Source organism: Lepidochelys olivacea (assembly GCF_965140295.1).
Source record: "Lepidochelys olivacea isolate rLepOli2 genome assembly, chromosome: 5".
Lineage (NCBI taxonomy): Eukaryota > Metazoa > Chordata > Testudines > Cheloniidae > Lepidochelys > Lepidochelys olivacea.
The window spans coordinates 131,417,566-131,444,458 of NC_140415.1; the positions used below are offsets into that span (position 1 = coordinate 131,417,566).

At 42.6% G+C, this 26,893-nt stretch overlaps 2 protein-coding genes across 6 annotated transcripts in view; one reads left to right on the forward strand and one right to left on the reverse strand.

Moving 5' to 3' along the window:
• The window catches only part of RNF170 (ring finger protein 170), a 50,691-nt gene extending 34,931 nt beyond the window's left edge, over positions 1-15,760 (reverse strand). The window contains exons 1-4 of one of the 3 annotated variants that reach the window (XM_084628921.1): positions 15,660-15,760; positions 12,678-12,735; positions 4,579-4,619; positions 787-930 (exon numbers count right to left, since the gene is read on the reverse strand). In XM_084628921.1, coding sequence (XP_084485047.1) covers positions 787-923 — 137 coding nt within the window. In that variant the 5' untranslated portion in view covers positions 924-930; positions 4,579-4,619; positions 12,678-12,735; positions 15,660-15,760. The remainder of the gene's footprint in view (positions 1-786; positions 931-4,578; positions 4,620-12,677; positions 12,736-15,659) is intronic. The other 2 variants (XM_084628920.1, XM_084628922.1) reach the window with 2 other exon arrangements.
• A 34-nt stretch (positions 15,761-15,794) lies between these two features.
• Positions 15,795-26,893, forward strand: part of HOOK3 (hook microtubule tethering protein 3) — a gene marked incomplete at its 3' end in the record, with an annotated part of 143,297 nt that continues 132,198 nt past the window's right edge. For all 3 annotated transcript variants that reach the window (XM_084628916.1, XM_084628918.1, XM_084628917.1), the window contains exon 1: positions 15,795-15,957. In XM_084628916.1, the coding sequence (XP_084485042.1) occupies positions 15,901-15,957 (57 nt within the window). In that variant the 5' untranslated portion in view covers positions 15,795-15,900. The remainder of the gene's footprint in view (positions 15,958-26,893) is intronic.

A 26,893-nucleotide genomic window follows, 5' to 3' on the forward strand; every position in this document is an offset into this window, starting at 1 on the left:
GCATGCACATCTTTTCATGCAGAATTCAGTGATGGAAATCCAGTGCATGATGAAGTTTATTTAAAATTTTTCTCCTACATTTCCCTGGCTGTGAAACATCTCCTATGTTCAAATGTCTAGAAACCTGCATAATGGCATGCAATCTGAAGTGTAGACAATTAATTTGCTGAAGAATCAATAATAACTTCATTACTTTGAATAGAGCAATTTTGAAAATCCAGACACATTTTGATTACCTGGCACATAAAATTCTTTAATGCTAAATTTATAGATACCTTTTTTCAAAAAAAATCTCCTCCTATCCTATAGTATTTGAAACATATTTGCAAACAAATCAGTCAGTCCATTCAAAAGTTTAAGGGAACTAAAACTAGGATTTATAACAGAAGTATAACTACAACCTTAACTACGGCGTCACTATTAACATCTCTATAAGTAGCAAGTGATTGTGTTATTAGCTATGCAGGCCATGAATTTAGCAATTTCCATTCTCAGGGAATGTTGGACCCTATTCAGTTTGACCAGCTGAAGATCAGGAAAAGAGTTTGGCATCATCCCTGGAAAACTTGTCATTTCACTATGGTTATGGAATGAACATCAAACTGTGTCAAGCAATCTGCAATTAAATAAGATATCTAGACTGAGATATCAACAATTTATTTCAACATCATGGAACCATAATTACTTTGCACCATAATGCAAATACTCAATTTAACCGAAAAAGTTAAAACTTCACAATAATGTTGGAATGCATGTATTGATGAATTCCTATCAACATTTTCTCACCTTAAAAGCATATACACCAGAGCAGCAATGAAAGTGAAACTGAGCGCTACAGCCACCAGGACCTGGTCACTTATTCCTTCTATAACCGAATCATTATCTAGTTTCAAACTCTGAACTTCTGCTTGTTGACTGGCCATTCCAGGTCTAAAACATAAAAAGAACATATATATAATATATATATATATATATATGTATGCACATATATATATACACACACACACAAACACACACCCCTCTTGAAACTATATATAATTTATTGCTTGGAGTATATACCAAAAAAAGTGAAATGGGAGAAAGAAGTTGAATTTGACCATATATACACAGCTTGTTGTAGGGGTTTGAACTAATGCCATTATAATACCAGCAAAAGGTTTAAATGATTGGCTGCTGCCTAAAGTGTTAAAAATAAACAAGATTTTTTTTAATCTACCAGATATATTACCTGGGGATCCTTGATAGGAGAGACTGCTTGATTTGACGTGTTCCAAATATAGCCTAATTACATCAAGTATGCATCCATAATCTGGAGTGCTAGGGTGAGCCACGGGTTCTCAGACTTTTTTATAGTATAGACCACAACTTAACAGATGTAGTCTTTTGGACCATCCCCTACCTATGGCAACTACAGGTGGGATTTTCATATGCTATATATGTCAGCCTAATGTTGCTACCAGTGAAGTCAATGGGAGTTTTTGAGAAATCCACCCTATAGCATTTACTTACCCAAAAGAATGTTAAGTAGTATTAATGGGGGGATGGGGGAGGAGATAATCATGCCTCCTACTCTTGTTCTTCATTGCATCTGCCCTTCCTACATGTTCCATTTTCATCTGCTGGAAACATGGACATCTAGCACAGCACACCCAGCCACTTTCCTCAAACAGCAAGTGCTCCTCAGAGCAGTTTGGAAGCCTCTGGGCTAAGCCTTGAAGGAAGAGGTCATTTTCAGATTACTTCTTGTTCTAACCCTTAACATACCATTTGTTTTTGTTTTTTTTTGTTAACTTCATATGGCAAAGGTCAGAGTGATTTGTCTTTTAGAGATAAGGTTGACTAAACTACAGCTGGAGAGGTAAACAAAACAAAATTGGCTGCAACCAGCTGTTAAATCACTCATGCGGCAATCAAGAAGGGCTCTGACCCACAGCTGTGAACATTATGAAACTACCCAGAGAAAATGAAGCTGGCTTTGGGAAAGGAGTGACATATTTACAAAATATCATGCTGGAGCTGTGTTCCATCACAATTAAAGTTTTGAAAATATTTTTCCTTGATGGTAAATGTGGACTCTTGGAGACAAAATCTGAGACTAATCTAAACTTGTATAATTTATATATTCTTCTACCTCTCTCTCCACCCCCCTCAGTACATACACCACCATTTTAGGACTCCCTGAGACTCATATCCATTTACCACCATGTAACTTATACCTCCTTATACAATAAATCATTTCAGAATTTGGCCCTTAATGTTTGAAAAATGCCAGCAAGGAAGTTGTTAATTAGCCCTAAATACACACTAAATAGAAAGAAAGAACACCAAAGTCATGGAGATTAGTGTGCACCAGTAATGGTATCATCACACTTAGAGGAAAGCATACCCATTATTCTGCCACAAATTCCACCAGTCTACTACTGATAGTCTCAAAAAACATCTTTTCACCAAAACTCAATGTGGACCATGAAGGTCTGTTCTTTTGTCAGTGTGGGGAATTTACACGCTAGCCTCCATTACATTTGTGGGAGCTAACTACTTCAGTTTCTGTGCAGCAGTGAAGAAAGACAAGCCAATGCATTCTGCTATCCCAGTAAGTGGATGAGAGATGATATTTTTAAGGACTAGAAGAATGGGGAAAACTTACCAAGAACGAAGGGTCGATTCCTTTCAATGTTCCTATATACTGGCCTTCCACAGTGAAAAACCAAACGGAACGAAGCATACATGAAATAAGTGAAATGACAGTTTCTAAGGGCTTGTCTTCACTATTGGGGTAAATCAACCTAAATTATGCTATTCCAGCTAAGTGAATAACGTAGCTGGAGTCGACGTAGCTTACGTCAACTTACCGTGGTGTCTTCACTGTGCTGCGTTGATGGGAGACACTCTCTGGTCGACTTCCTTTACTCTTCTTGGGAGAGCTGAACTACCAGGGTCGACTGGAGAGCACTCAGCCATTGATTTAGTGGGTCTTCACTGGACCCGCTACATCAACCTCTGCTGCATCAATTGCAGCAACGCCAATCTCCCCTTAGTGAAGACAAGCCCTAAGTAGTCCTAAAATATGCCTCAACCTGAACAGAGACCATAGCTTCTGTAACTATGGTTGTAACAGTTCGCCAGCTCTACTCGGCACTGGTGAGGCCTCAGCTGGAGGAGTGTAACCGGTTCTGAACAGCACATCTCATGAAAGTTGTGGACAAATTGGAGACACTCCGGAGGAAAGCAACAAACACGATAAAAGATTTAGAAAATCAGACCTCTGAGGAAAGGTTAAAAAAACTGGGTGTGTTTAGTCTTGAAAAAAGAAGACTAAGGGGATTTGATAAAAATCTTCAAAAATGTTAAGGGCTGCTGTAAAATGGTGATCAATTGTTCTCCATGTTCACTGAAGATAGGACAAGAAGTTGCAAGAAGATAGGACAAGAGTTGCAATCTCTGCACTGACAGAGATTTAGGTGAAATATTAGGAAAAACTTTCTAATAATAAGTATAGGTAAGCACTGGAATAAGCTTCCAAAGGAGGTTGTGGAATCACTGTCATTGGAGGTTTTTAAGAACAGGCTAGACAAACACCTGTCAGGGATGGTCTAGACATACTTGATCCTGCCTCAGTGCAGGGGGAACGGATAAGATGACCCTTTGAAGTCCTTCTACCCCTACATTTCTATGAGTCTATAATTTGCACTTATTATAGTTTTTCCCAAACACCTGTGCCAAAGTCTGTTTAAATTTTTACAGAACATCTTTTCCAATGGTACCAAACCAGGACTCTCAGAAAAATCACAACTAAAGTAAAGTTAGAATTCACACAATAGACTTCATATATATGAATATATAAAAAAAAACCTCAGGTCTTTCTTTATGGACAGGTCCAGGTCCTATGTCCTACCCCACTTAAATAATACTTTCATCAGACTATGGTGCCTTAGGCTTAATTATCTTGCAGCCCCAACCACCATTTAATAATGATTTTAGGATAGGAATGACCAAGAGAAACAGTACTGGTCAAGGGAATATGTGGGAAGTTATACGCGTATAAGGTAGGGTGTGAATTTGAAACTCTATAGTTATACCAGCATAATGCCCTGTGTGGAGACACTTATTCCAGTATGAGTGCCTTTTTTCAGTTTAACTTAACTCTTTCAAAGCAACATAAACTAAATCAGAAAAGAGCACTCTTGCACCAAAATAAGAATGTCCACATGGGAAGTTTTACCAGAATAAAGTATAGTGATGTGACTATACTGGTGTAATTTTATCTGTATAACTTCCTGTGTAGACAAACCCTGAGGCTGCAGTGCTAACCAAGTCTTTCAAGCACCAATGCCTTGGGACTGAGGGACTGGGCTCCCCTCTCTGCTGGGCTGCTCACGAAGCCCAAGTTCTGTCTTCTTAGCAGTTATACACACACCATGTTTCTGAAAAATCATTTTCTGGAAATGGAGGGGTGAGCTTGACAGTCCATAGCATGAAACAGTTTATACTCAATGTCTCCCTCTTGGGTCACATTTCCCTTCCTCTCCCCAAGTCATAAAGGAGTTCAAATGTGTTCCCCCTACATAGAATATGTACCTGTACTGATGATCAGCTTCTCTGGACGTGATATCATGTAGCTGTTAAATAATATTAAGAACAATTTCACCAAGAGATACCAGTACTGGATCTTGACCAAGATCTTTCTAAACGGATTTGTTGCAATTGCTGGCTGGAAGTGAAGCAAGAATTATACTGGGTACCATAAGAATGGCCATACTGGGCCAGATCAGTGATCCATTTAACCCAATATCCTGTCTTCCGACACTGGCCAATGCTAGATGCTTCAAAGGGAATGAATCATTTGAAGCATAGTATAGTTGGAATTATGTTTTCCAATGTGCATTACTTTGCATTTATCAACTTTGAATTTCATCAGCCATTTTGCTGCCCGGTCACCCAGTTTTGTGAGCTCTCTTTGTAACTCTTGGCAATCTGCTTTGGACTTAACCATCTTGAATAATTTTTATCCTCTGCAAACTTTTCCACCTCACTGTTTACCCCCTTTTCCAAATCATTTATGAATATGTTGAATAGCACTGGTCCCAGTATAGATCCCTGGGGGACCCTGCTATTTACCTCTCCCTTCTGAAAATTGACTGTTTATTCCTACCCTTTGTTTCCTGTCTTTTTACCAGATCACCCATGTCCACATGTTTGTTGACCCCCTCAAAGAATTCCAATAGATTAGGGAGGCACAATTTCCCTTTATAAAAGCTGTGTTGACTCCTCCCCAAGAAATCATGATAATCTGTGTGTCTGATAATTCTGTTCTTTCCTATAGGTTAGTCTTACCAGACTAACTGCAAGAATCACCTCTGGAGCCTCTTAAAAACTGGAATCACATTAGCCATCCTCCAGTCATCTGGTACAGATGTTGATTTAAGTGATAGGTTACACACCACACTTAGTAGTTCTGCAATTTCATGTTTGAGTTCCTTTAGAACTGTTGGGGGAATACCATCTGGTCCTGGTGACTTACTACCGTTTAGTTTATCAGTTTGTTCCAGAACCTCTACTACTGACATCCTAGGCTGGGACAGTTCCTCAGATTTGTTATCTAAAAATGGCTCAAGTGTGGGAATGTCCGTCACATCCTCTGCAATGAAGACCAGTGCAAAGAACGAATTTAGATTATCCGCAATGCCTTTGTCTTCCTTGAGTGCTCCTTTAGTCCAGTTGCTCCATTAATTGTTTGGCAGGCTTCCTGCTTCTGATGTACTTAAATTTGTTACTGTTAGTTTTTGAATCTTTTGCTAGATGCTCCTTAAATTCCTCAAATGAGACCAACTACCCAAGAAGCAAGGTCAGAGACTTTATCTTAGGAAAAGTGTGCTAATGTTTGGAATGTCTGACACTACCTTTTTCCATCTCTCTTCTGAAATAAAGATTCTCTTTGATGATACCTTGAGATGCTGGAGTTTTGTGTGGGTTGTAATTGGTCTGCTCACCTGTCTGCTCAAGCTATGTTTCTGAAGGCTTTTAGAAATGGCTTCTGGGCCCTGTGTAACATGATTAAGTAAACCTGACAGGGCAGACATGTATCCCTTTCACTTGAAAGGAGGGATGATACTTGAAAGGAGTCAGTTGTGAACACTCATGAAAAAGTTATGAGTCCAAAAAGGGAGCACTATATAAAATGCTGCTTCTTAGAGCACAAGCTGAAGTATATCTGGGTAATTCTCCCCAAACACATCTTCGATAGACCTCCAGGAATTTTATTTTCATATTCTAAGCTTGGGAAGACAATACTGGAATGATGGATTTCAGTATTTCTCCCTGTAATATTGATTTCCTTATGGAGTTAACAAGAGACACAAGATCTGAAATAGGGTGTATGCTATTGTTTCTTTGTACCACAGAGATTCTTGTGACCTTTTCAAAATCTCTCTCTCTCCATGGAACTGGTTTTAGTGTTCCAATGCGTAAGAGATGGGCTAATTCAAATTTCATTTTCTGATGCGATGGAAGGTCTTGTTGATAGCATTGGTTTATTTTAATTTACTTTGGGGGAAAGGATAAACTTATCCCTGTGATAATGAGTCCACCCTGATTTTCTCAAGCACCCATTTTTTGAGATGACTCACTTCAGGATGAGGCCCCCTCCACTCTGGTAGAAGGGCTGGGATATGCCCAGACTTGGGAAACCCAAAAATCAAGGGAAGCTTTGTGGGTTGTATGGTTTCCCAGAGAATCCCTGCCTTGATCTTCCAACTCTGAGGAAAGGCAGCAATGGCCTCCTCCTAATGTATAATATCTATGCTGGAAGAGAAGTGACTACAAAGGGAACACTTGCTGAAATAAGGTGGTTTGAATAGAGAAGCTTCATTGGAAGAAGGGAGAGACTTATTCCCCTTGTGTAAAGCTTCACTGACAGCTTTGTCTCTCTTTGTTCCCCAAAGAGCTTATCAGCAAGATATTTGGAAGGATATCAGATGTTAGCCTGCCATTCCAATTTCTTCAAGTGGTGTTATAGGTCCCTTGGACCATGTCTTTGGAAGTTTTGAACATATAGGAAATCAGAGTCAGGTGGAACAACAGCTCTGAAAACGTTGCTAAGGAAATCAAGTTTAAGGTAGTTTTATGTAGGATTTACTTTGCCTTTTTTGTGTATGTGTGTATGCTTCAATGGCCTTTCAGTTGAGCACAGAGCTGCACCCAATAAGACTGCAGCCAATATTCACAGGGCTGAGGCGGCTGTATACAAGTTTAGTCTGAGCAATTAACTTATTCTTTTGTCTATGGGTTTGGCAGGAACAGACTCTCAGCTGGTATGACTATGCCCTTTACTAAGGAAGCTACAGCAAGCTTAACCTTAGGCAGAGTAATGAAGATCTTTTAGTCCTTATATACAAGTGACTCTTGATGGGGAATTCCCACTGTATCTTAATCACAGCTCTTCAATTTTGCAAGGTTTTGGTTGTTAATCTTCTGAAAACATAAGCACCTGAGAAATTAGAGCCCCTATTTGTGCATAATTCTTGGAAACTTAGTTGAGAACATGAGGTATCTGGCTCAAAGGCCCAGCTTTAGAGATTTCTCCTTTTCTTTTGAGAATCTAGAGAGGAGATTCACCCATGAGAAGCTTTGAGACTTTCTGCTGTCTCTTTAACACCAGTCCCTGGGCCAAAACCCTTGAGAGAAAAATGAGGGTGTGTGTGAAAGGATTATTTCACTCCATGCTCTGGGCTGAGCGGGGACCGATTGCACTGAATGAGAGTTGAGCTGCAGCCACTAGCAACTCACTGGCATCAGAAAGGTGGCAGTAGCTGGCATCCTTCATGGCAGCTGTGGCCTTGCAGTAAAACAGCTTGTGGGATGGGCTTGTTTAATAGCCAACTTCAGCATGGACCTTGCCTATATGTTGACCGGGAACAGTTATTTCTTCGTCCTGGTTGATAGAGGAAATCATTCCTTCTCCTGAGATTCAGGAGACTCCAGTGAAACTTTTCTGCTTGCTTTACAGGCTGTGGGATTCACGGGGAGCAGCAGCAGGGAGGCTTTGAAAATCTTAACCCCTAGTTCCATGCCTCTGATTCTGGCCAGGTGTCAGGGAAGAAAGCTTCCCTGAGGCCTGCTCAACTGTCTTACTGTAGAGCTGGGTTTCTGTGGCCTACTGTCCATCTGCCATTTCTCAGAGGGGAGGAGAGATTAAATCTTTCAGACCCCCTCCTGAAAGCCAAAAGATTTTCTAAATTCAGCAGTTTTGAGGCGAAAAGCCTTGAAGCCACTGAAGAAACAGTGATGTTTAGTTAAGAACACTTCAAAAATCTTGTGAAAGCTCTGCTGCAAAGGGAGACTTGAATTCTGCTGTATGTGCTGCTTGGAAGGCAAAAAATTCTGGGGAGGTCTTCCTGAGGGGCATCCCTAAAGCCAAGCTCAGAGCAAAGATCTTGGTTGCCTCCAGTTGCCATACAGAAGGGGTTTGCCCATTGTAAAGACTGACTGACAGGAAGGGAACTGAGAAACATCAATTTCTAAACTCCCCATGGTCCAAGTTAAAACTGACATGTTGTTTGGAAGTGAAGTATGTATGTTATGGGAGATGGATGTGGGTAAGGATTAGGGGTATGTAGGAGACTGAATTAAATTTAGATTTCAGCCTCTCTACTTATTGATTTTTACTGAAGTGTCTCAGGGCTCTCCTAGAGAATCAGCAATGAGTTGACATAGGTAAATAAGGTTTGTATTCAACCACTTTATTAAATTCTTGCAATGCTCCATTATTTATGCAAATTATTATTTTTTTAAAATGATATTTACCTAACCTTTTCAGCTTAACAATTTTAGTTGAACGAAACTAACTGCAAGACCATGCGTTTTTCAGATGCCAAATAATCCATTTAAAAGACATTCTTCCTTCTCTGTGTTAAAAATTTGTTCTCATCATTTCTTTATGATGTATAAAGGAGGATAGAAAGGTGTTTTTAAAATTTGTTCCTTCTCTTTTATACTAGAAATTCAGTTCTTGTTTATGCTAGTTTTCATGGAAGACTATGGATGACTGGTAAAATTACTTCAGAAAAAACCAAGTAAGTGAAACTATTAATTCAGAGGAGAGGTAACTTTTACTCAGACTTTTAAGAACTGATTGTTAAAGAGAGAGTCTCCCAACTGATTATTCAGTTGGATGGATGTCAAGAAAAAACAAAGATTCATTCCCACACTGCCTTTCAATTAAGGAATGAGAAAGCTCACAATCCTCCAGCAAAATCAACTTACAAACGACAAAAAAACAAAAACCAAACAAAAAACAGCAAAGTTATTTTTTAAAATAGCAAAAAATTTCAGTCCCTCTTTAAACATCAAAAAAGAAGCAAAAAGGACAATAACCAATTTTTTAATAGCCAGTCCTCTTTAATCTCCTGGTATTTCTAATACAAAATAGCAGGGCTCTCCAGTGAGAAAAAGAAAAGAAGAAATTACCTTATCTTTTGCACTGTGACCCAACTATGTCACAACTGGTTTTATCAGGACTTAGTTAAATAGCAGACAAGCAGATACCAGATGCAGTTGCACCATGAGTCTCAATGATTATGGAATGGAACTATACATAGACAGATTGGTAGGGACTGGGGTGGTAGAAGGGTATAAAGTAACATAATTTATCTGGGCAAAATTGTCATTACAAGTTACCAGCTCAGGCACAAATTCTTGCCTGCTCTTTATCATGGTGACTCAGATTGATGATAGTAAAACTAATGATAATTTACTCTCTTGTCAACAAAGAATTATTTGCCTTAGGCAAGTAGAATTTTTCAAGGCTGATTTAATTACTGTCAGGCTAAAAATTCACATTGGTCACAAGTTATCTACTTGATCTCCATTGCTCCTTTCCCAACAAAGGAATATCACAAATAACAGCATGTTAAATTACAACAGTAGCTTTTATTCTTGGAAGCGCACACAGAGGACATTGAAATTTAAGGGCACAAAGCAGCATGTTAATGCAGATGTATTACCTCATCATGCTTCTGAACTGCCAGCTAACAAAAGAAATACTATCAAGATTCTGTTTCATATGGCACAGCTAGAACAATGCCACATAACACCACTTAGGAGGACACTAAAAATGAACTAGTGCTTGCCATAGTATGTGAAATAATTATTGCTGGCTAGACAGACCAAAATATTCATGATTTTCTACATTTTCCATATATTTTAGTGCCTCTTACTTCACCAGGGATGTCTTATCTGCTATTTTACTTCCAAGAGAGATTACAAAGATCTTAGACAGAAGGGTCACATAGGTACAGGAAAAATGAAGGACCTTATTATGGCTCTGCATGATGGTCTAGAAATGACACACTGAGATAATGGCATGAAAAATGAGTAACCAAGAAATTAGTAGGTCACATACATCTGTTGACTTTCAGGGCATAGTACAGGGCTCATCAGTTTGCTCAAATCCCTTACTTAAAGATGGATTTGAATTGATAGTGTCCTTTTAAGGATTTGTTGAGGGTGAATAAGGGGAAATTATTTACCTGAAATTGTGTTTCTCAGAAGACAATATTCTGACAGGATTCTTGCTCCTGGGCTTTTGCTTCTTAGTGCAAGACTGGTGGAATACCCTTGGCTCTTAAACGATTTACATAAGTGAGGGTAGCAGTAGCAGGGCACAAGCCCAGGCCCCCCTAATGGCTGTTGCATGCCAACTCCTGCTGGTATAAATACTGTCCTCTAAAAGTGCTAGTCAGTTTCTTTGGTTGCAAAGGAGATGAAGCTCCCAGGATAAGACAATGCAAAATGATTTATCATGACTAAAAAAATACATATCAAAGAAAAATGTACCAGGATAACAGAAAAAATAACTAATCCAAAAAAGAACTGGACATTAACTCTTGTTGTCCTCATAATAGGATTAAAAAATAAACAAGAGTTTTGGAAGGAATATAATCCCACAGCGTTTATCTAAACGGAAATGGAACGAAATTAAGGTTCAACTCACAACTATAATTACTTATCAGTGCAAGTCTGTGCATGGATACTTTTATTTTCTATTTTTATATAATTTAAGTTAATTTTTATGGACAATAGGGCACTTTTTCCAAAATAAGAATATGCACATATGGATTTACACTGATATAATTAAAGATGTGACCTACAACTGATGTAGTTATTTTGGTTCCTTTTACTATGTAGACAAGCCCTCAAACTCTGGGGGCATAAACTACCCTTTAAATATTGGGGGACAGTGGAAACTTTACTTGGTGCCAGATTATCCCAAATCTTCCTACTGCAAGGTTTCTTCCTGTGAAGCACTGGCCATTGGTCTGATGCAGTCAGACAATTTCTATGCTCCCTTAGTCCACTTCATGCAGAATCCCAGGGACCTTTCAACAATTAATGCATAGAGAAGGGCATCACTGGGTTAAGTACATGAGCATAGGAGAAACACTGGCAGGACAGGAACTCCAGCACTACCTTGCAGAGGAATCTCAGAGGAGACTCTACCACACTTATTGCTTGTATAATCTGGTGTCAGACAGATCAATCATTAGGCCCTGAAACTTACCTGACAAGCTGGTATCACTACTACCAAAGGAATTTCCACATCAGAGATTAAAATTCACAGAAATAAATGGTTTAAAAGGAACTTTCATCAGATTGCCAAGACTACATTAAGACTGCATGACATAGGGGGCTTTTTAATGGGAAGTTTTAAAAGTATCAAACCTTGCATGAATCGGATGCCAAGGGGCTACAGAGACCCTGGTCTATCTTCCAGTAGCTCACGATATGTCAATAAGATGCCTAATATCCCTGGCTCACACTTTGCCACTTCCTTCTGGGCGAACATTCTTTAAGAGCTGAGGAAGATCTGCTGGTATCAAGTCTAGGAACTAAAAGCCATGAGCAAGAATTCTAGCAGATGGCATCTTTAGAGAATGGAGGGTTATCAACTGATGCTGTCTATATCATAGGCAGTAGGGATTTGTTGATTTTGACTATGTAAACATGATGAGATGTTTGCATACCAGACATGTGTTTACACATTTAAGTAAAAATAATATAAATAAGCTTCAATATTAAAGACTATTTTGTTAATTTTTATTATACTTAATAAAAACTGCAGACAGTCAAACTAAAAGGAGGAAGGACAACATCTGAAACAGTCAAGCAACAAGAGCAATTTTTAAAATAAGAGTAATTTATTAATTGCCAAGATAAATTCTGTGGGAAGAATAAAACGAATACTATTTATTCGGATAGTGTGTTAAGTGTTCAAGCAGTGAGTATTAATAGTATCAACATTACCGGGTAACTACTTTAGAGATACAGCTACAATACTTCTGACATTACAGTATTAAATAAGTCATCTTAGCTGGTGCAATCAAATCTATACCAGCACTTTTGGTGTCACCGAGACCTATGCTGTCACCATGATCCATGTGAAACACTCACTCAAGGGATGAGCAACTGTTCTTAGAGCCTCTACCAGTCTCAGATTCCCCCTGACCCCTGAACTCAGTGTATTTGTGAAAGAGACCTTTACAGCGTTGGTAGCTTTACCAGTAAAGTGGAAATTTTCCTGAAAAGCTGAGGTTCTTCAGCTCTGCAAGTGCAGTTTTACTGGGAGGGTGTCCTTTGCGTCCACGTAAAAACCCTTAGGACTGACAATTCCATACACTTACCTGCTGAACTAGGTCTTTGGGAAGTCTGGGGTCAGTAGCCTCTGGGAAACATCTTTTCCTAAAGGAGAAAGAAGAAAGTAGGTATTACTCTCCTGCTGGGGGAAGAGATACTTCAGAGGGTGAAAATGTTGCAGGGTACAAACACCCCTTCCTCTCCAAGAAGAGTTTCAAAGACTGAATCCCCGAGAGAAGATACTACAGAACTAAAACATTTTGTTAGAACTGAAAGACCTCTCTCTCACTGTATGGGTGAAACTCTGCAGACAGCTTGCAGCAGACAGACAAAACCAGTTTCAGTCCAATTCCTAGCTAATAGGGTGTCCACATCACATAAGTCATCATAATTGACATCCTTTTTGGCTACCTCAGCAGACAGGCTAAGGATTCAACTGGTTACTGAGACTGAACTACCCGCTCACCCCTCTACATATTCCCCCCACCCAGTGCAGAGTTGAAACATATTGGGTAGGCAGGGTGGGGAAACACTCAGTCACTGCCTATACATTACCTGTTCTGTGGGTAAACAGGAATTCACTGTGGACAAACAAGACCTTATCAAGAAGATATGAAGCAATTTTAAGAATGAGAAAAATATCTGACAAATTCCTCCTTTTAAAAGCCACTCTCACATTCTCAAACTATATTACTTACTAGTAATAATTTCTATGAACATACTGTCCTCATAAATCCACAAACTGTGTTGTGAGATAGTTGGAACAATTTAAAAGCAGTTAGCTAACTTGGGGTGTCCTGGTTCATTGCCGAATGATGACAGACTGAATCCCTAGTTCCTATTGACCTGCCCAATGTAGATCCTATGGAGAAGCAAAGAAGTAGAGAGGATGGGTGTTTCTCTGCGGAGGCAATATTTTCAGAGAATACTGGTTACTTATAAGTAACCTACTTTTCTCCCATGCAAAACTGCCTTCACAGATTCCTAATGGAAAGGGAACGGTAACTCAGTCTTCCTGAAACAAGTATCTATCTCAGCATTAAATGATCTTAACTGGTCATTTCCACTATTTATGTAAAAATATTACTTTCACATTTTTAAAAACATTTCTTTATTGAACTGAGCAATACAAAGACTATATAAATACATATAAATGTCAAGCATCTCTTTGATTTGACAAGCTATGGGTCATACCTGCAAACACCACTGAATGCATCCGATGAAGTGAGCTGTAGCTCACGAAAGCTTATGCTCAAACAAATTTGTTAGTCTCTGAGGTGCCACAAGTCCTCCTTTTCTTTTTACGAATACAGACTAACACGGCTGTTACTCTGAAAACTACCGATATACTGTTCAGCACTTCTGTTACGGCAGTTCCATGGAACTCAATAGAAATATACAGGCTAATAAGGCCAAGAGCCAGTAGTGGTTATAAGGGGCATGCCCTGTCAATGTCAAAAATTGAGTGTGAGCAAGGACCCTGGCTCTTTGAGCTCCAAGGGCTGGGAACCTAGTTTCTCAGAATAGTTGACATCTAAAATCATCCAAACTGGAGTTCTGAGCTGTACCATTTTAGGCATCAGCGTTCCCTAATTAATGTTTATCGACTGGACTGGGAGATGGAAAACAAAGAACCAAATAGACCAAGTTTTCTTTTTTCAAACCAACCACTTATGTGGAACACTGTGCTTAGATCCAAATTTCATTCATAAACAGGCAAGAAGGCAGGACAATACATTGTACGTTGGGGAGAGAAATGAACAGAATAGGTGGCAGGGTGGCCAAGTAAATATAGTGGTGATAGAAACCAGGCTCACACCCGGACCTGGGGACCCAAAACGGGAGGAGGAGTATCCGGGCTCACATCGGGATGCAGTGGCCTACAAGGGCCATAGAGGTAGGAGCGTGTGTTTCGTGGGGGAGGAGCAGCGAAGGCTCGCCAGGGATCAGGCGCCCAAGGGGAGTGTTGGCGGGGAGGGGGTGGGACTCGCCCTGGGGCCAGGCGCCCGAGGGTGGTGTACTTGGTGGGGGAGGAGTGGTGGGGCTCGCCCTGAGACCAGGTGCCCAAGAGGGGATGTGTATTTGGTGGAGGCATGAGTGGCCATGCTTGCCCCAGGACCAGGAGGGTATATGTGTCATGAGGGAGGGGTGGTTCAGCTCACCCTGGAGCCAGGCGCGAGGGGGTGTTTGGTGGGGGGGCTCGCTCCAGGGCCAGGTGCCTGAGTGTGTGTGTGGGGGGGCGTGTTTGGAGGGGGGACTCGCTCCAGGGCTAGGCGCCCGAGGGGGGTGTGTTCGGTGGGGGAGGGGTGGGGGCCTCGCTCCAGGGCCGGGCGCTGGAAGGGGGGTGTGTTCGGTGGGGGAGGGGTGGCGGGGCTCGCCGTGGGGCCGGGCGCCCGAGGGGGGGGTGTGTTCGGTGGGGGAGGGGTGGCGGGGCTCGCCGTGGGGGTGTGTTCGGTGGGGGAGGGGTGGCGGGGCTCGCCGTAGGGCCGGGCGCCCGGGGGGGGGTGTTCGGTGGGGGAGGGGTGGCGGGGCTCGCCGTGGGGCCGGGCGCCCGAGAAGGGGGGTGTTCGGTGGGGGAGGGGTGGCGGGGCTCGCCGTGGGGCCGGGCGCCCGAGGGGGGGGTGTTCGGTGGGGGAGGGGTGGCGGGGCTCGCCGTGGGGCCGGGCGCCCGAGGGGGGTGGTGTTCGGTGGGGGAGGGGTGGCGGGGCTCGCCGTGGGGCCGGGCGCCCGAGGGGGGGGGGGTGTGTTCGGTGGGGGAGGGATGGCGGGGCTCGCCGTGGGGCCGGGCGCCCGAGGGGGGGGGGGTGTGTTCGGTGGGGGAGGGATGGCGGGGCTCGCCGTGGGGCCGGGCGCCCGAGGGGGGGGGTGTTCGGTGGGGGAGGGGTGGCGGGGCTCGCCGTGGGGCCGGGCGCCCGAGGGGGGGTGTGTTCGGTGGGGGAGGGGTGGCCGGCTCGCCAGGCGCCCGAGAAGGCGGGTCCAGCCAGGCTCGCCCCGGGACAGGGTCCGGCCAGTCGGGCAGGGGTCGGTACCTCTCTCCGCTTCTGGCTCAGCCGAGGCCTCCCCGTGGCCGGACTCCAGCCCCCGCCCGCCCTGTGCGCGTGAGGCGCGCCTGGCGCATGCGCGGCGGCGGCGGGAGCGGGCGGGTCCTGGCGGCGGCGGCGGCCCGGTGACGTGTCTGCGCCACAGCCCGGCCCAGGGAAGCGGCGGCGCCAGCGACTCGGCCCCGGCAGCGGTGTCTGGCGGCCGTGCCCTGCCGAGCCCGCCCGCATCATGTTCAACGTGGAGAGCCTGGAGCGCGCCGAGCTCGGGGAGAGTCTCCTCACCTGGGTGAGTGACTGGCGAGCCCGGCCCGGCCAGCCCCGAGCGCCCGCGGCCTGCGGCTCCGCCCTCACCGGCACGGCCCGGGGGTCAGCGCCCGTGTGCGGGCTCCCCCCCGTGGGGTGTCAGCGTCCGTGTGTTCCCCCCCTCCGTGTCTGCCCCCCTCCCCCCGTTCGCTCCTGGGGCGTCAGCCTCCCCCCGCGGGGTGTCAGCCTCCCCGCCTTGGCCTCCCCTTCACGTTTCCTCCATCCCTGTTGGGTGTCAGTGTCCGGGCTCAGATTCCCCCTGATGCCTCCCCTCCTGATCCCCCCCCCATGGGGTGTCAGTGTCTGGGCCTCCTTCCCTTCCCCCCAACCACTGCTCTCAGTGGGGTGTCAGTGCCCGGGCTTCCTCTCCAGATTCCCCCACCCCCAGTGCAGTGTTAGTTCCCAGGCCTCCCCTGAGTTGTCTGGCCTGGGGCCTCAGTGTCTTCCTTAGGTCTTCCCTCCCAGTTGTCCCCACAAGGTGTTTCTGAGCCAATATTACCCTTCAGAGATGTCTCTCTCTGTGCCATGGCCTCCCTTGCCTCTTAATTCACCCCCTTCCCAATCCCCGCCTCTGACCTCTTCGCACCCCCAGCTCCCATGACTGTCCAAGCAGAAGTGTCTCCTCTCCAGTTGGTCACACCCCACCATGATGTGTCTCTGTGTGCCTGCTCTCCCCCCCCCACCCGATGGGGCATCACGTTGGTGCCAGGACCTCACACCCTCCAATATAACACCAACGCTCGCCACCCCCCATCTTTCTGTCTGTGCTAAGAAATCCGGTCCTATCAACATATGGAAATGGACTAAACAACCTTAACTCTGTCTTGTATTGACACCATGAGGAAAAACAAAGAATACCCCACAGTATAATTAAAAATCACTTTAGTTTAATCTGGCACCGCACATACTAAAAAGGTCAAGTGAAGGTTGTTCCGGTGTTTTAATTGTGCATTTCTGTGTTTGGATTTCTCAATTTCCTAGGTTTGTAATGCCTGTTTTTGATGTAGCTGTGATATTCCTGTAATGTGTGTTTTACCCTTAGTTACTTGTACATACTCTCTATCTTAGCTGCAATTAAACATTTTATCTGAAAATATCATTGTTTTTTTAAAAAAATAAAGATGTCATGTCTGAACACTAAATAAGAAACTCAAACGCACATGTTACCATGTGATATCTCCAGTGAGTTGATGTGTAATATCAACCTTAAAATTACTTTTTTATTTTAACTTCTGTGACCTGATTCATCAGTATGTTCTGATTCTGGTGTTGTTCTGGAGCCTCATAAAGCATCTAGCACTAATTTAAGATGAGTTTACAGGTGTTTTGCATCACCAGAACAGCACAAAGTAACAGGAGTGCAGTGGTGAATCTGACCTTTAATTTGCAGGTGACTTACTGGTTTAGTTATCTGGAATTATAGACTAATTGTTTGATTTGTATTTTGTCATTTTAATTCTTTACATGTATATAGGCAAAACTACAAGGTAAACTTCCAGCACATGAAACTGTCATAGCTGAAAAGGAAGATATTATTCACTTTTTTAAAATGTTGGTTGTGAAACTCTGGAGTCAAACTGGGCAGCAAGGGTATTTAAAATAGGTGAGAGGGGATTACTGGGCATGTGGGGAATGGAAGAAAAGAGTTCTCCCAGGAAGTCAAAGTGGATAAGCAGGGATATATAGGGAGCAGAGGGATTTAGTGGCATGGTTGTAGGTAGTGGGGGGAGGCCAGGGGCTGTGATATGGGACAGTTAAGTGAAGTGTTGTTCTGTTTTGGGGAGACCAGGGGTATACACTTGGCAGGAATCTGGATTGGAGAGACCAGGCAATCTTTCTTCATTGATCTTTTCACATCTCTGCTAATGCACATAGCCACTTTTTCTCCCTTTGGCTCTCCACAGTGCTGTTTTCTGTGGTTGGGGGCACCTGAGGGAGTGCAGGGATTCAGCAGGAGCTAGTTGGAGTTGAGAGGAAGCAGGTGTGTGTATGAGCTTGGGGAAAGAAAGGTTATGTGTGGCGGTTAAGAAGACCAGTGCTATGAAAAAGGAAGGGCTTGAGATGGGGTGGTGGATGGACACCAGTCTCTGAGCATCTCCGTACTTTAAGGGCTCCCTGTTCTCCTACTTCAGCTGCCCTGGCAGTGCTGCCATGGTGCATGGTGGAGCTAAAGCAGCAGTGCCACAGCAGCATTTCAAGCACTGATGCCTACTAGCCTGTGGCCATTGAACCTTAAAGAGCAAGGGTGATTGATTATAGGTTCGGTTGCCTGATACAATGGTTGCCCCAGCTAAGAGCGACCTGAGCTGTTGACCATGGCCCTGTCTATAGTCATAACAATTAGATACAGTAATACTCAGTTTATGTACAACCTATTTTCTTAAAATGCAGTCTGTACACGAGAGTCTGTATTCTGTTTTTAAGAGAATTTGGACCAAAAAAGTCTGACAGTGCTAAATTTCTGAAAGTATACATACTAAAATTAATTTTAATTCATACATACAAAGTTTCCTAGGATTTAAAAAGGAATAGTAAATCAAAGAAATTTCATAACTAGATAACAGTAAAATTCACAAAACTCGCACTTAGTAAGTTCTTTCATGACTCAGGACTTCTCCATACAGGCTTTCGAATGTCCCATGGAAAGATGGTCTGCATGCACTTTCAGTGATAAACTATTTCACTCAACTTACATATGCATGTCTAGTACCAGTAGCACAGTGGGATACTTTGTTTAAAAAACAAACCAACCATTGTTTGTGGGGAATGAGGACTAGTGAATATGGGTGAAGTATGTTTTTAAACTATTGTCCCTTGACAAAAATCAAAGTAGATTTTGCCATCACCACCACAGAAAGGCATATGTATCAACTAGAACTGTTCCTGCTACGTATCAAGTTTGTATCCCTTCTCACTGAGGCACTAGACATATTCAGTAGAAGGTGGCAAACTTTCGTTACCTTTCAAATACTTATTTTCAGTCTTTTCACACAGATGAATCATTTTGCTCAGTTTTGTTTGTTTTAAATCACCCTGGGGCAAAGAAATGAGCTGGAAAATTTGAGTCTGAAAGGTGAAAGTTGGAAAAAGTTACAAGCAACTAAAAATCTTTTAGAATGGAAATCTTTGAGAACTGTTAATTCTCCACCAAGACATTTGGCATATATGAGAGTCATGTGCCTAGCCACATGGCCATAGGACTGTTTTTGAGCAACAGTCTGCAGTCATAGTCCTTGATCCTACAACTCCAGCCATGCAGGTGGACCTTTAACCCCCATTGTATGAGGGGGCCACGTTGAGGGAGAACACAGTATTGCGCAAGCCAAACTTTTCATGGACCAAGTGTATAAATATCCCTGCTGGAGCAGTCACACAACCAAGAAAGGGGGGAAAAAATTGGTTTTGTTAGCAGAACTATTTGCAAATAGCGGTTAAATGGCATGGTAGTTAGAACATTTTGTTTATATTTGTAATTCTTAGTTGGATGTGCAGTTTTCTCTGCTGTTTATCAGTTTTAATATTTTTGTATCAAGGGGGTTTTGAAACTGACTCAGGGTTCAGAGTATCTCATCTACATTGTGGCCCCAACTGGTTTTAAAATATGTTTTGTTGAGCTGGGTTAAAAAACAGAATTTTGTGTAAGGGTGTATGGGTTTGCAAAACAAGACCATTGTTGATCCCCTGGTGAAACAATTTTTTAGAAGTCTTTGTCAGTTGCTGTCATTGCCTGACTTTTTTCCAAAGCCCCATAGCTATTCTTGGGAGGTGAAGTTGCTCATCCTCTTTGTCAAAAGAGCTATTAGCTACTACTTAGAGAATACTAAGGTGTTTTTATGCTAGAGAAGTTGAGTGTTCTAAGAATTTGTTTTACCTCCTACAGTGCTTGTGAAACACTTCACATTCATACACAAGTGCTTCAACCGGTTTTCTGATGTTCTGAGAAGCAGTTGGAGAAGACTTGTATTTCAGCAAATTTGAGAACCTGTTCAAACTAAACTGATAAGTCTGCTAATGTGGATGCAGGCAACCTGAAACTGCTCCTCCCACTGCTAACTCACAGTGTCTCTATTCTCTTTCATAGTGAGATGTCCCTTGGGCCTTTTACTTTCCACAACTGAAACCCCTGTTTCTGTGGTATCTTTAAAGTTATTTCCCTGTAATTCTGCTGCTTTGAAAATTCCTGTGGGGTTCCCTATCACAGCCTCACCTGCCATCAGACTTCAGGGGTCTGTTCTAAGCTGGGGTCTTGTTCTCAAAGTCTTGTTTATCTCCATTTGAGAGCATTGTTAAATGTTCTCATTGAGAGTTGTGTATTATACCCCTTCCCCCACTGTGTATCTGTCTTGTATATTTAGATTGAGGCAAGAGTCATGTGTGTTTATACAGCACCTAGCACAATGGGACCCTGTTCTTGGTTGGCCTGTAGGTACTACCATAATAAATATAATCAGTAATATTAAATTTTGACTCAGTACCTAGGGGTGCTCTCAACCACATAAGTTGCGATGTCCGTGTAACATATGTCCAGAGTGTCCTTATATGAAATTTGTAAGGCTGCTATATATTCAATGCACAACTTCATAAATCACCATTTTCTTGACCTGGTATCAAGAACAGATGCTGGTTTTGGGAAGGCAGTGCTGCAGTCACTGTTTAAGCAGCAGGAGTCCTCAGAAAGGTCAGTGCTAGTTAGTCTTCTGTGGAGTCTGTGTGGAGATTGTCACGACAGAGATGTACTTTAGCCTCTTTCCTTCCCTCTGCTGTGTAGCTCAGATACAAATAGTGTTTCTGTGGGTAGAGAGGACCTTAAGGAATGGTAAGAGGAGTTGGGTGTTTATAACCTCAGAGGTAGCATTACACATTTCTGATATATATACATTCTGTAAGCATTTCTACAGATCCAAGATCTCTGTACTCCCTCTATTTTGAGGGTGTCTCTGGCCCTTTTTCTAGTCTCAATTGCTAGTTTTCAGTTTGGCTCTTCTTCTTTCGTGGATGGTGTAGTTCCCCCAATGCAGATGCCCTCTGTCTTCCACATGGTGCCCATTCCTCACAAGAGAGGTATGTTAGTGTTTCTTTATGGATCTAGACCGTGTACCTGGGTTTCTTCATTCAGCCTCAGTTCTAGGGCTGTCCAGGTCAGTCTTGGGGCCGTATGGGATGAGCTTGGAGGTTCATCTGCGCAGCTTCTAGAGATAAGGACTTTAGTTCCTCCATGTTGTTCACTTGGGTTCCACTAGAAGCTAGATCTTCAGGATTGCTCAGGCGTCTTCGTGTAATTTTTTTGTAGGATCCCTTTCCGAAGGGGGTCAAAGCTGCTAGAGCTTCCTGGTGAAGCTGCTTTTCCCTCCCAAGCACCTCAAAAATGCCTTGTTTTTTATATAGCACTACTTGATCAGTATGTGTCGTCCCTCCCCCCCATTTAACTTAGATTGGTAAGGACCTCTTTCAACATCCTGGGCACCAGAGGACTGTAATGGTATGTCTACAGTACAGCTGGGACTGAGCCTTCCATCCTGGATAGACCATCACATTACTGGTGTAGACATTGTGGCACAGGCGGCAGCATGGTCTGTCTGTCTGAGTACGGACCCAGGGGGTTGGGTAGTCTTGTTCTCGGACAGCTAGTCCATGTCACAACATCCACCCTGCCATTTTTAGCCTGCTAGCTCTGGCAAAGCTACTGCGTGTCTGTCTACCCAGGCTGGAAGGCATGCTCTCAGCTGCAATACAGACATACCAGAAGAGGCCATCTGAGAAGCCGGGTTCTTTATACTCGCTCTTCTGCCCCTCCTAATAGGGCTAAGCTGCAACTGCCACCATCCATATTATCTCCCGTTTTGGAACTTCAGTTATTGCTGGCCAGCATCCACCATGACTTGCCAGTAGGTGATGTGAATCAGTCCTTTGACCACAAAGTTACAGTGTTTTCTGTTTCTCCTGATAATCTGCATCTCTCACCTCCTGATGACAACAACTTTTGGGGAGTTGCTGGTTTGGCTGAGTGACTCTTTAGAGCTGGGTACAACAGCAGCCAAGAAAAGACTTATCTTTTGATAAATTGTAGTTTAAGGGAAAAGGAAAAGTGACCTTGACTGTCGATTAAGGTTTGTTGCACACTGGTCAAGGTATTTGGTGGATTCCAGCATCTGTGCCTGCTGTCACTAAAGAGGCAGATAGTGTGAACCAGGCCCCAAACAGGTATTCTTATACATGTATCCTGGTTCTGTAGTGCAGAGATGGGTAACTTTAAGGTAATAGAGGGCCACAAAATCCCTTAAAATCCTTTGCCGAGCCAAATGTTTTCTTTTAGAGGATACATATGGCATAACTCAGAAATGCTTGCTACAGTGCAGCATGTTAGCATACAGTTAAGGTGTATTAACAATGTAAAACTGAAGTGGTCCTAATTATAAAAGTCCCCTATAGCATGACCTTTATATAATAATAGGAAAAGAAACAATAAAACCTTACAACAGTTTAAACACATTTTTCACTAACCTTTTAGTCTCTGTGCAGATGTGCTAGGGTTTAGTAAATAAAAATAACAAAAAACCAAACACATCTTTCTTAACATTTTTTTTCTGCTGCTTGTCATTGTTACAGTATCTGGTCCGTCAGTGTGAAACTTAAGAGTGAACCTTTGTGCACACTGAGGGGCATATGTGTATCAATTTTAGTGCATCCAACCTGCATAAGATGGAAGAGTGTTTCATTTTTCAATTGGTTCCTTTCCTTGGATTTCAGTCTGGAGAAGTCACTTTCACAAATGGGTTCTCCGAAACAGAGAACACAATTTCAACTCCTACTTTCTCAGATTTGGGAAATGGGACTCAGTAAGCAGTTTCCAAAACTGAGTGTGCCTTTTATTCTTCTCTACAACAAAGAAAGGTTCTGCAGTTTGCACAGTTCTAGTTGCAGTTCAGAAGGCTGGTCACTGACAACAGCTGCAAGTGGATCATTAAAAAGCATCAGATGAGGTTGAAAACTTTCAAAATGCTTTAAATGTTTGTTGAAATTGAGCAGCAGCATTTCACTGTGAGTATAGTTCCTGCTAAACTCTGATTCGCACTCTTGTAGTTCTGATGTATGTGCATCACAGGTTGTAAAGTGGGCAAATTCAAATGTAACAGGTGAGTGTTAATAACTGTGAGCTTACTTCAGAACCCATCCATCTGAGCAACGAGGTCTGATGCAGTCTAGTCCATGCCTTGCAGGTGCAGATTCAAACAATTCAAGTTATGTCTCTCAAAAATGCTGTATAGCACAGAGAAACTGAATCTTCCAGTTTTTCCTGAAACTCCATAGTATCAGAACTCAGTGTCTTTCAGGAAGGTGACACTCTCAGTGTTTTTCATTGGAAAGAACCTTACGAGGCATTTTCCATGACTTATCCATCACACTTCTCTGTATAGCTGCAAATTGTCCTACTGTGCATCCACTTCATCAAGAAAAGCTACTAATTTGTGTTGGCTGAGTGATCTGTTTGTACCTTGTATCATGTTTGTAAGTTTCATGACCACATTTATGATGTGATTAAAATTCAACGATTTTCCACACAACGACTCTTGATGAATAATGCAGGGCAGTGTTGGGCAGTGTGCCAGTAAGCCTGGAAACCCAGCCCTTGAGCCATGCATAGCAGGTGCTCCCATCTGTTACAACAACCTGCAACTTTTTAAAATCTCCAAAACCTGGAACAGCTTCCTGAAGCACACCAAAAATATCTGGACCCTTTGTTGTTCTGTGTAATGAAGCTAATTTCATAAGTTATTCATGACATGCATGTCCGATGAAGTGAGCTGTAGCTCACGAAAGCTTATGCTCAAATAAATTTGTTAGTCTCTAAGGTGCCACAAGTCCTCCTGTTCTTTTCATGTTAACATTACTATCAATTGTCCCTACATATATCATAGCTGACTTGACACAGCTGTACTGTCGCCTAATGCCAAGAAGAAAAAATCAGGCATGGTGGTTTGTTCACCTTCCCTTCCACGTGTTCATGGATATGTGAAACTCTTCACAAAACTGTACATAGAGATACTGTTTTGAATCTTTTTTTTGCCATTTTGTCATCACCAAACGCCTTTACCATTTGCACTGCACATTTTCACTCTTTCCCTCTTCCTCAGTGTCTTTCTAGCCCATGCCATCTCAAGAGTGACAAGGTAGGATGCAGTAAGACCCAAAGTTTGTACTGGGGTAACTCTAGCAAAACAACTCTTCTGCCTTAAAACTTTGCCTTTTAGATAAGTCACAGTGGCTTATCCCTGCATGTATTTCATTATTTGCTTTGTGATTGGTGCTGTGGTGATTTTTCAAGTTATTCATTTGTCATTGTCATGACTTGCAAACATATGAGGCATTGGTGCTTACCTCCATTTTAAGTACAAAGATAGTCACACTCCCACTGTGCATGGGAGACTTAGTGTTCTCTGTCTTTCTTTTACTTGTGATAAACTGCGAAGGCAGAAGAATCAACCACTGGTTTGTCAGTGAGCCGTTTCCTACCTCACTCATAGCACAGCAGACATAATTCTGATGTTTCAGGGTATTGAGTTTCCTTCTGTTCAGCATACATGCAACTCAAAGAAGTGCACAACTACTCTCTCTAGCCATCAGTCTTCCATATTGAAACAAGCACTTTATACTCACGGTATGTTTATCACAGCATGTCCCGTCCCCCCCTCCCCCGCCAAAAAAAAAAGGTTGAGAAATAAGAAATGTCATTGCAGAATAAATCACCTCTTAACTGTTGTGACCCAAATAAAATGACCTGGTGGTCCAAATGCAACTGTTGGGCTGCCAGTGACCCATCCCTGCTCTAGGAGTCTTTGAGTGGGAAATCTAAGAGCCCATTGTTCTGGCCTACCCAACCAAAATACCTGAAAGATTGATTTCCTGGATAGTGATGTACTTGGATAAATTAGGAACCCATGTCACCAATTGCATGGTTACTGTTGCCTCGCAAATTCCAAGTTTGGTATCAGATACTTCCTTTGCTTGACCATCTTTTCAAGGAGCAAAGTAAAATGGTAAAAGATACTGACATTGGGGTCTGCACTGTTTCTAGACATGTCATTTTTGCTTCTTATGATGCGTCATATATTGGTGAGAACTGTGGCAAGTGGCATCACTCTTGGCCAGTAGGTATTCTTGGCTTAAGTCATCCAGCCTCTTTGCTAAGGGCTCAAGACAAGGTAGAAGTTCTTCCCTTTGAGGATGAAAAATAACAAAGTAAAATAAGCCATTGGAGGCAAAAAGGCTGCCTTTAAAAATTGGAAGTTAAATCCTGCTGAGGAAAATAGAAAGGAGCATAAACTCTGGCATGTCAAGTGTAACAGTTTAATTAGGCAGGCCAAAAAAGAATTTGAAGAGCGACTAGCAAAAGACCCCAAAACTAACAGCCATTTTTTTGGTAAAGTGCGTCAGAAGCAGGAAGCCTGCCAAACAATCTTTGGGGCCACTGGACGATTGAGGTGCTAAAGGAGCACTCAGAAGATAAGGGTATTACGGAGAAGCTAAATGCATTGGTCTTCATTGTTGTGGATGTGATGGAGATTCCCACATCTGAGCCATTTTTAGGTGATAAATCTGAGGAACTGTCCCAGACTGAGGTGTCAGTAGAGGAGGTTTTGGAACAAATTGATAAATTAAACAGACCAGATGGTTTTTTCTCCAAGAGTTCTGAATGAACTAAAATATGAAATTTTAGAACTACTAAGTGTCCTATGTAACTATCCTTCAGTGATCTGGTACAGAAGCTGATTTAAATGATGGGTTAATGTGATACCAATTTTTTAAAAAGCCTCCAGAGGCAATCCTAGCAGTTACAGGCTAATAAGCCTAACTTTGGTATCTGGCAAATTGGTTGAAACTATAGTAAAGAACAGAATTATCAGATATATAGATGATGATTTATTAGGGAAGAGTTAACACCATTTTTGTAAACGGAAAGTATGCCCCCCATATCTATTCGATTTTTTTGAAGAGGTTAACAAACATGTGAACAACGGTGATCTTGTGGATATAGTGTACTTGGACTTTCAGAAAGCCTTTGACAAGGTCCCTAACCAAGGACTCTTAAGCAAAGTAAGCTGTCATGGGATAAGAGGGAAGGTAGCATCATAGATCAGTAACTGGTTAAAAGACAAAAAGAAAAGGAGTACTTGTGGCACCTTTTCTTTTTGCGAATACAGACTAACACGGCTGTTACTCTGAAACCTGGTTAAAAGACAGGAAACAAAGGGTAGGAACAAACGGTCAGTTTTCACAGTGGGGAGAGGTAAATAGCAGGGTCCCCCTGGGATCTATACTGAGACCAGTGCTGTTCAAAATATTTATAAATGATCTGGAAAAAGGGATAAACAGTGAGCATACAAAACTATTCAAGATATTTAAGTCCAAAGTAGACTGCCAAGAGTTACAGACGGATCTCACAAAAACTGAATGACTGGGCAACAAAATGGCAGATGAAATTCAAAGTTGATTAATGCAAAGTAAGGCACATTGGAAAACATAATTCCAATTATACAGACAAAATGATGGGATCTATATTAGCTGTTATAACTCAAGAAAGAGTTATTGTGAATGATCCTCTGAAAACATCTGCTGAATGTGCAGCAGCAGTTAAAAAAGCTAACAATGTTAGGAACCGTTAGGAAAGAGATAGATAGTAAGACAGTAAATATCGTAATGCCAATATATAAATCCATGGTACACCCACACCTTGAATACTGTGTGCAGTTCTGGTTGCCCCATCTCAAAAAAGATATATTCAAATTGGAAAAGTTACAGAGAAGGGCAATAAAAATGATGAAGGGGATGGAACAGCTTCCTTCTGAGGAGAGATTAAAAAGACTGGGACTGTTCATCTTGGAGAAGAGATGACTAAGGGGGGATATGTTGGAGGTCTATAA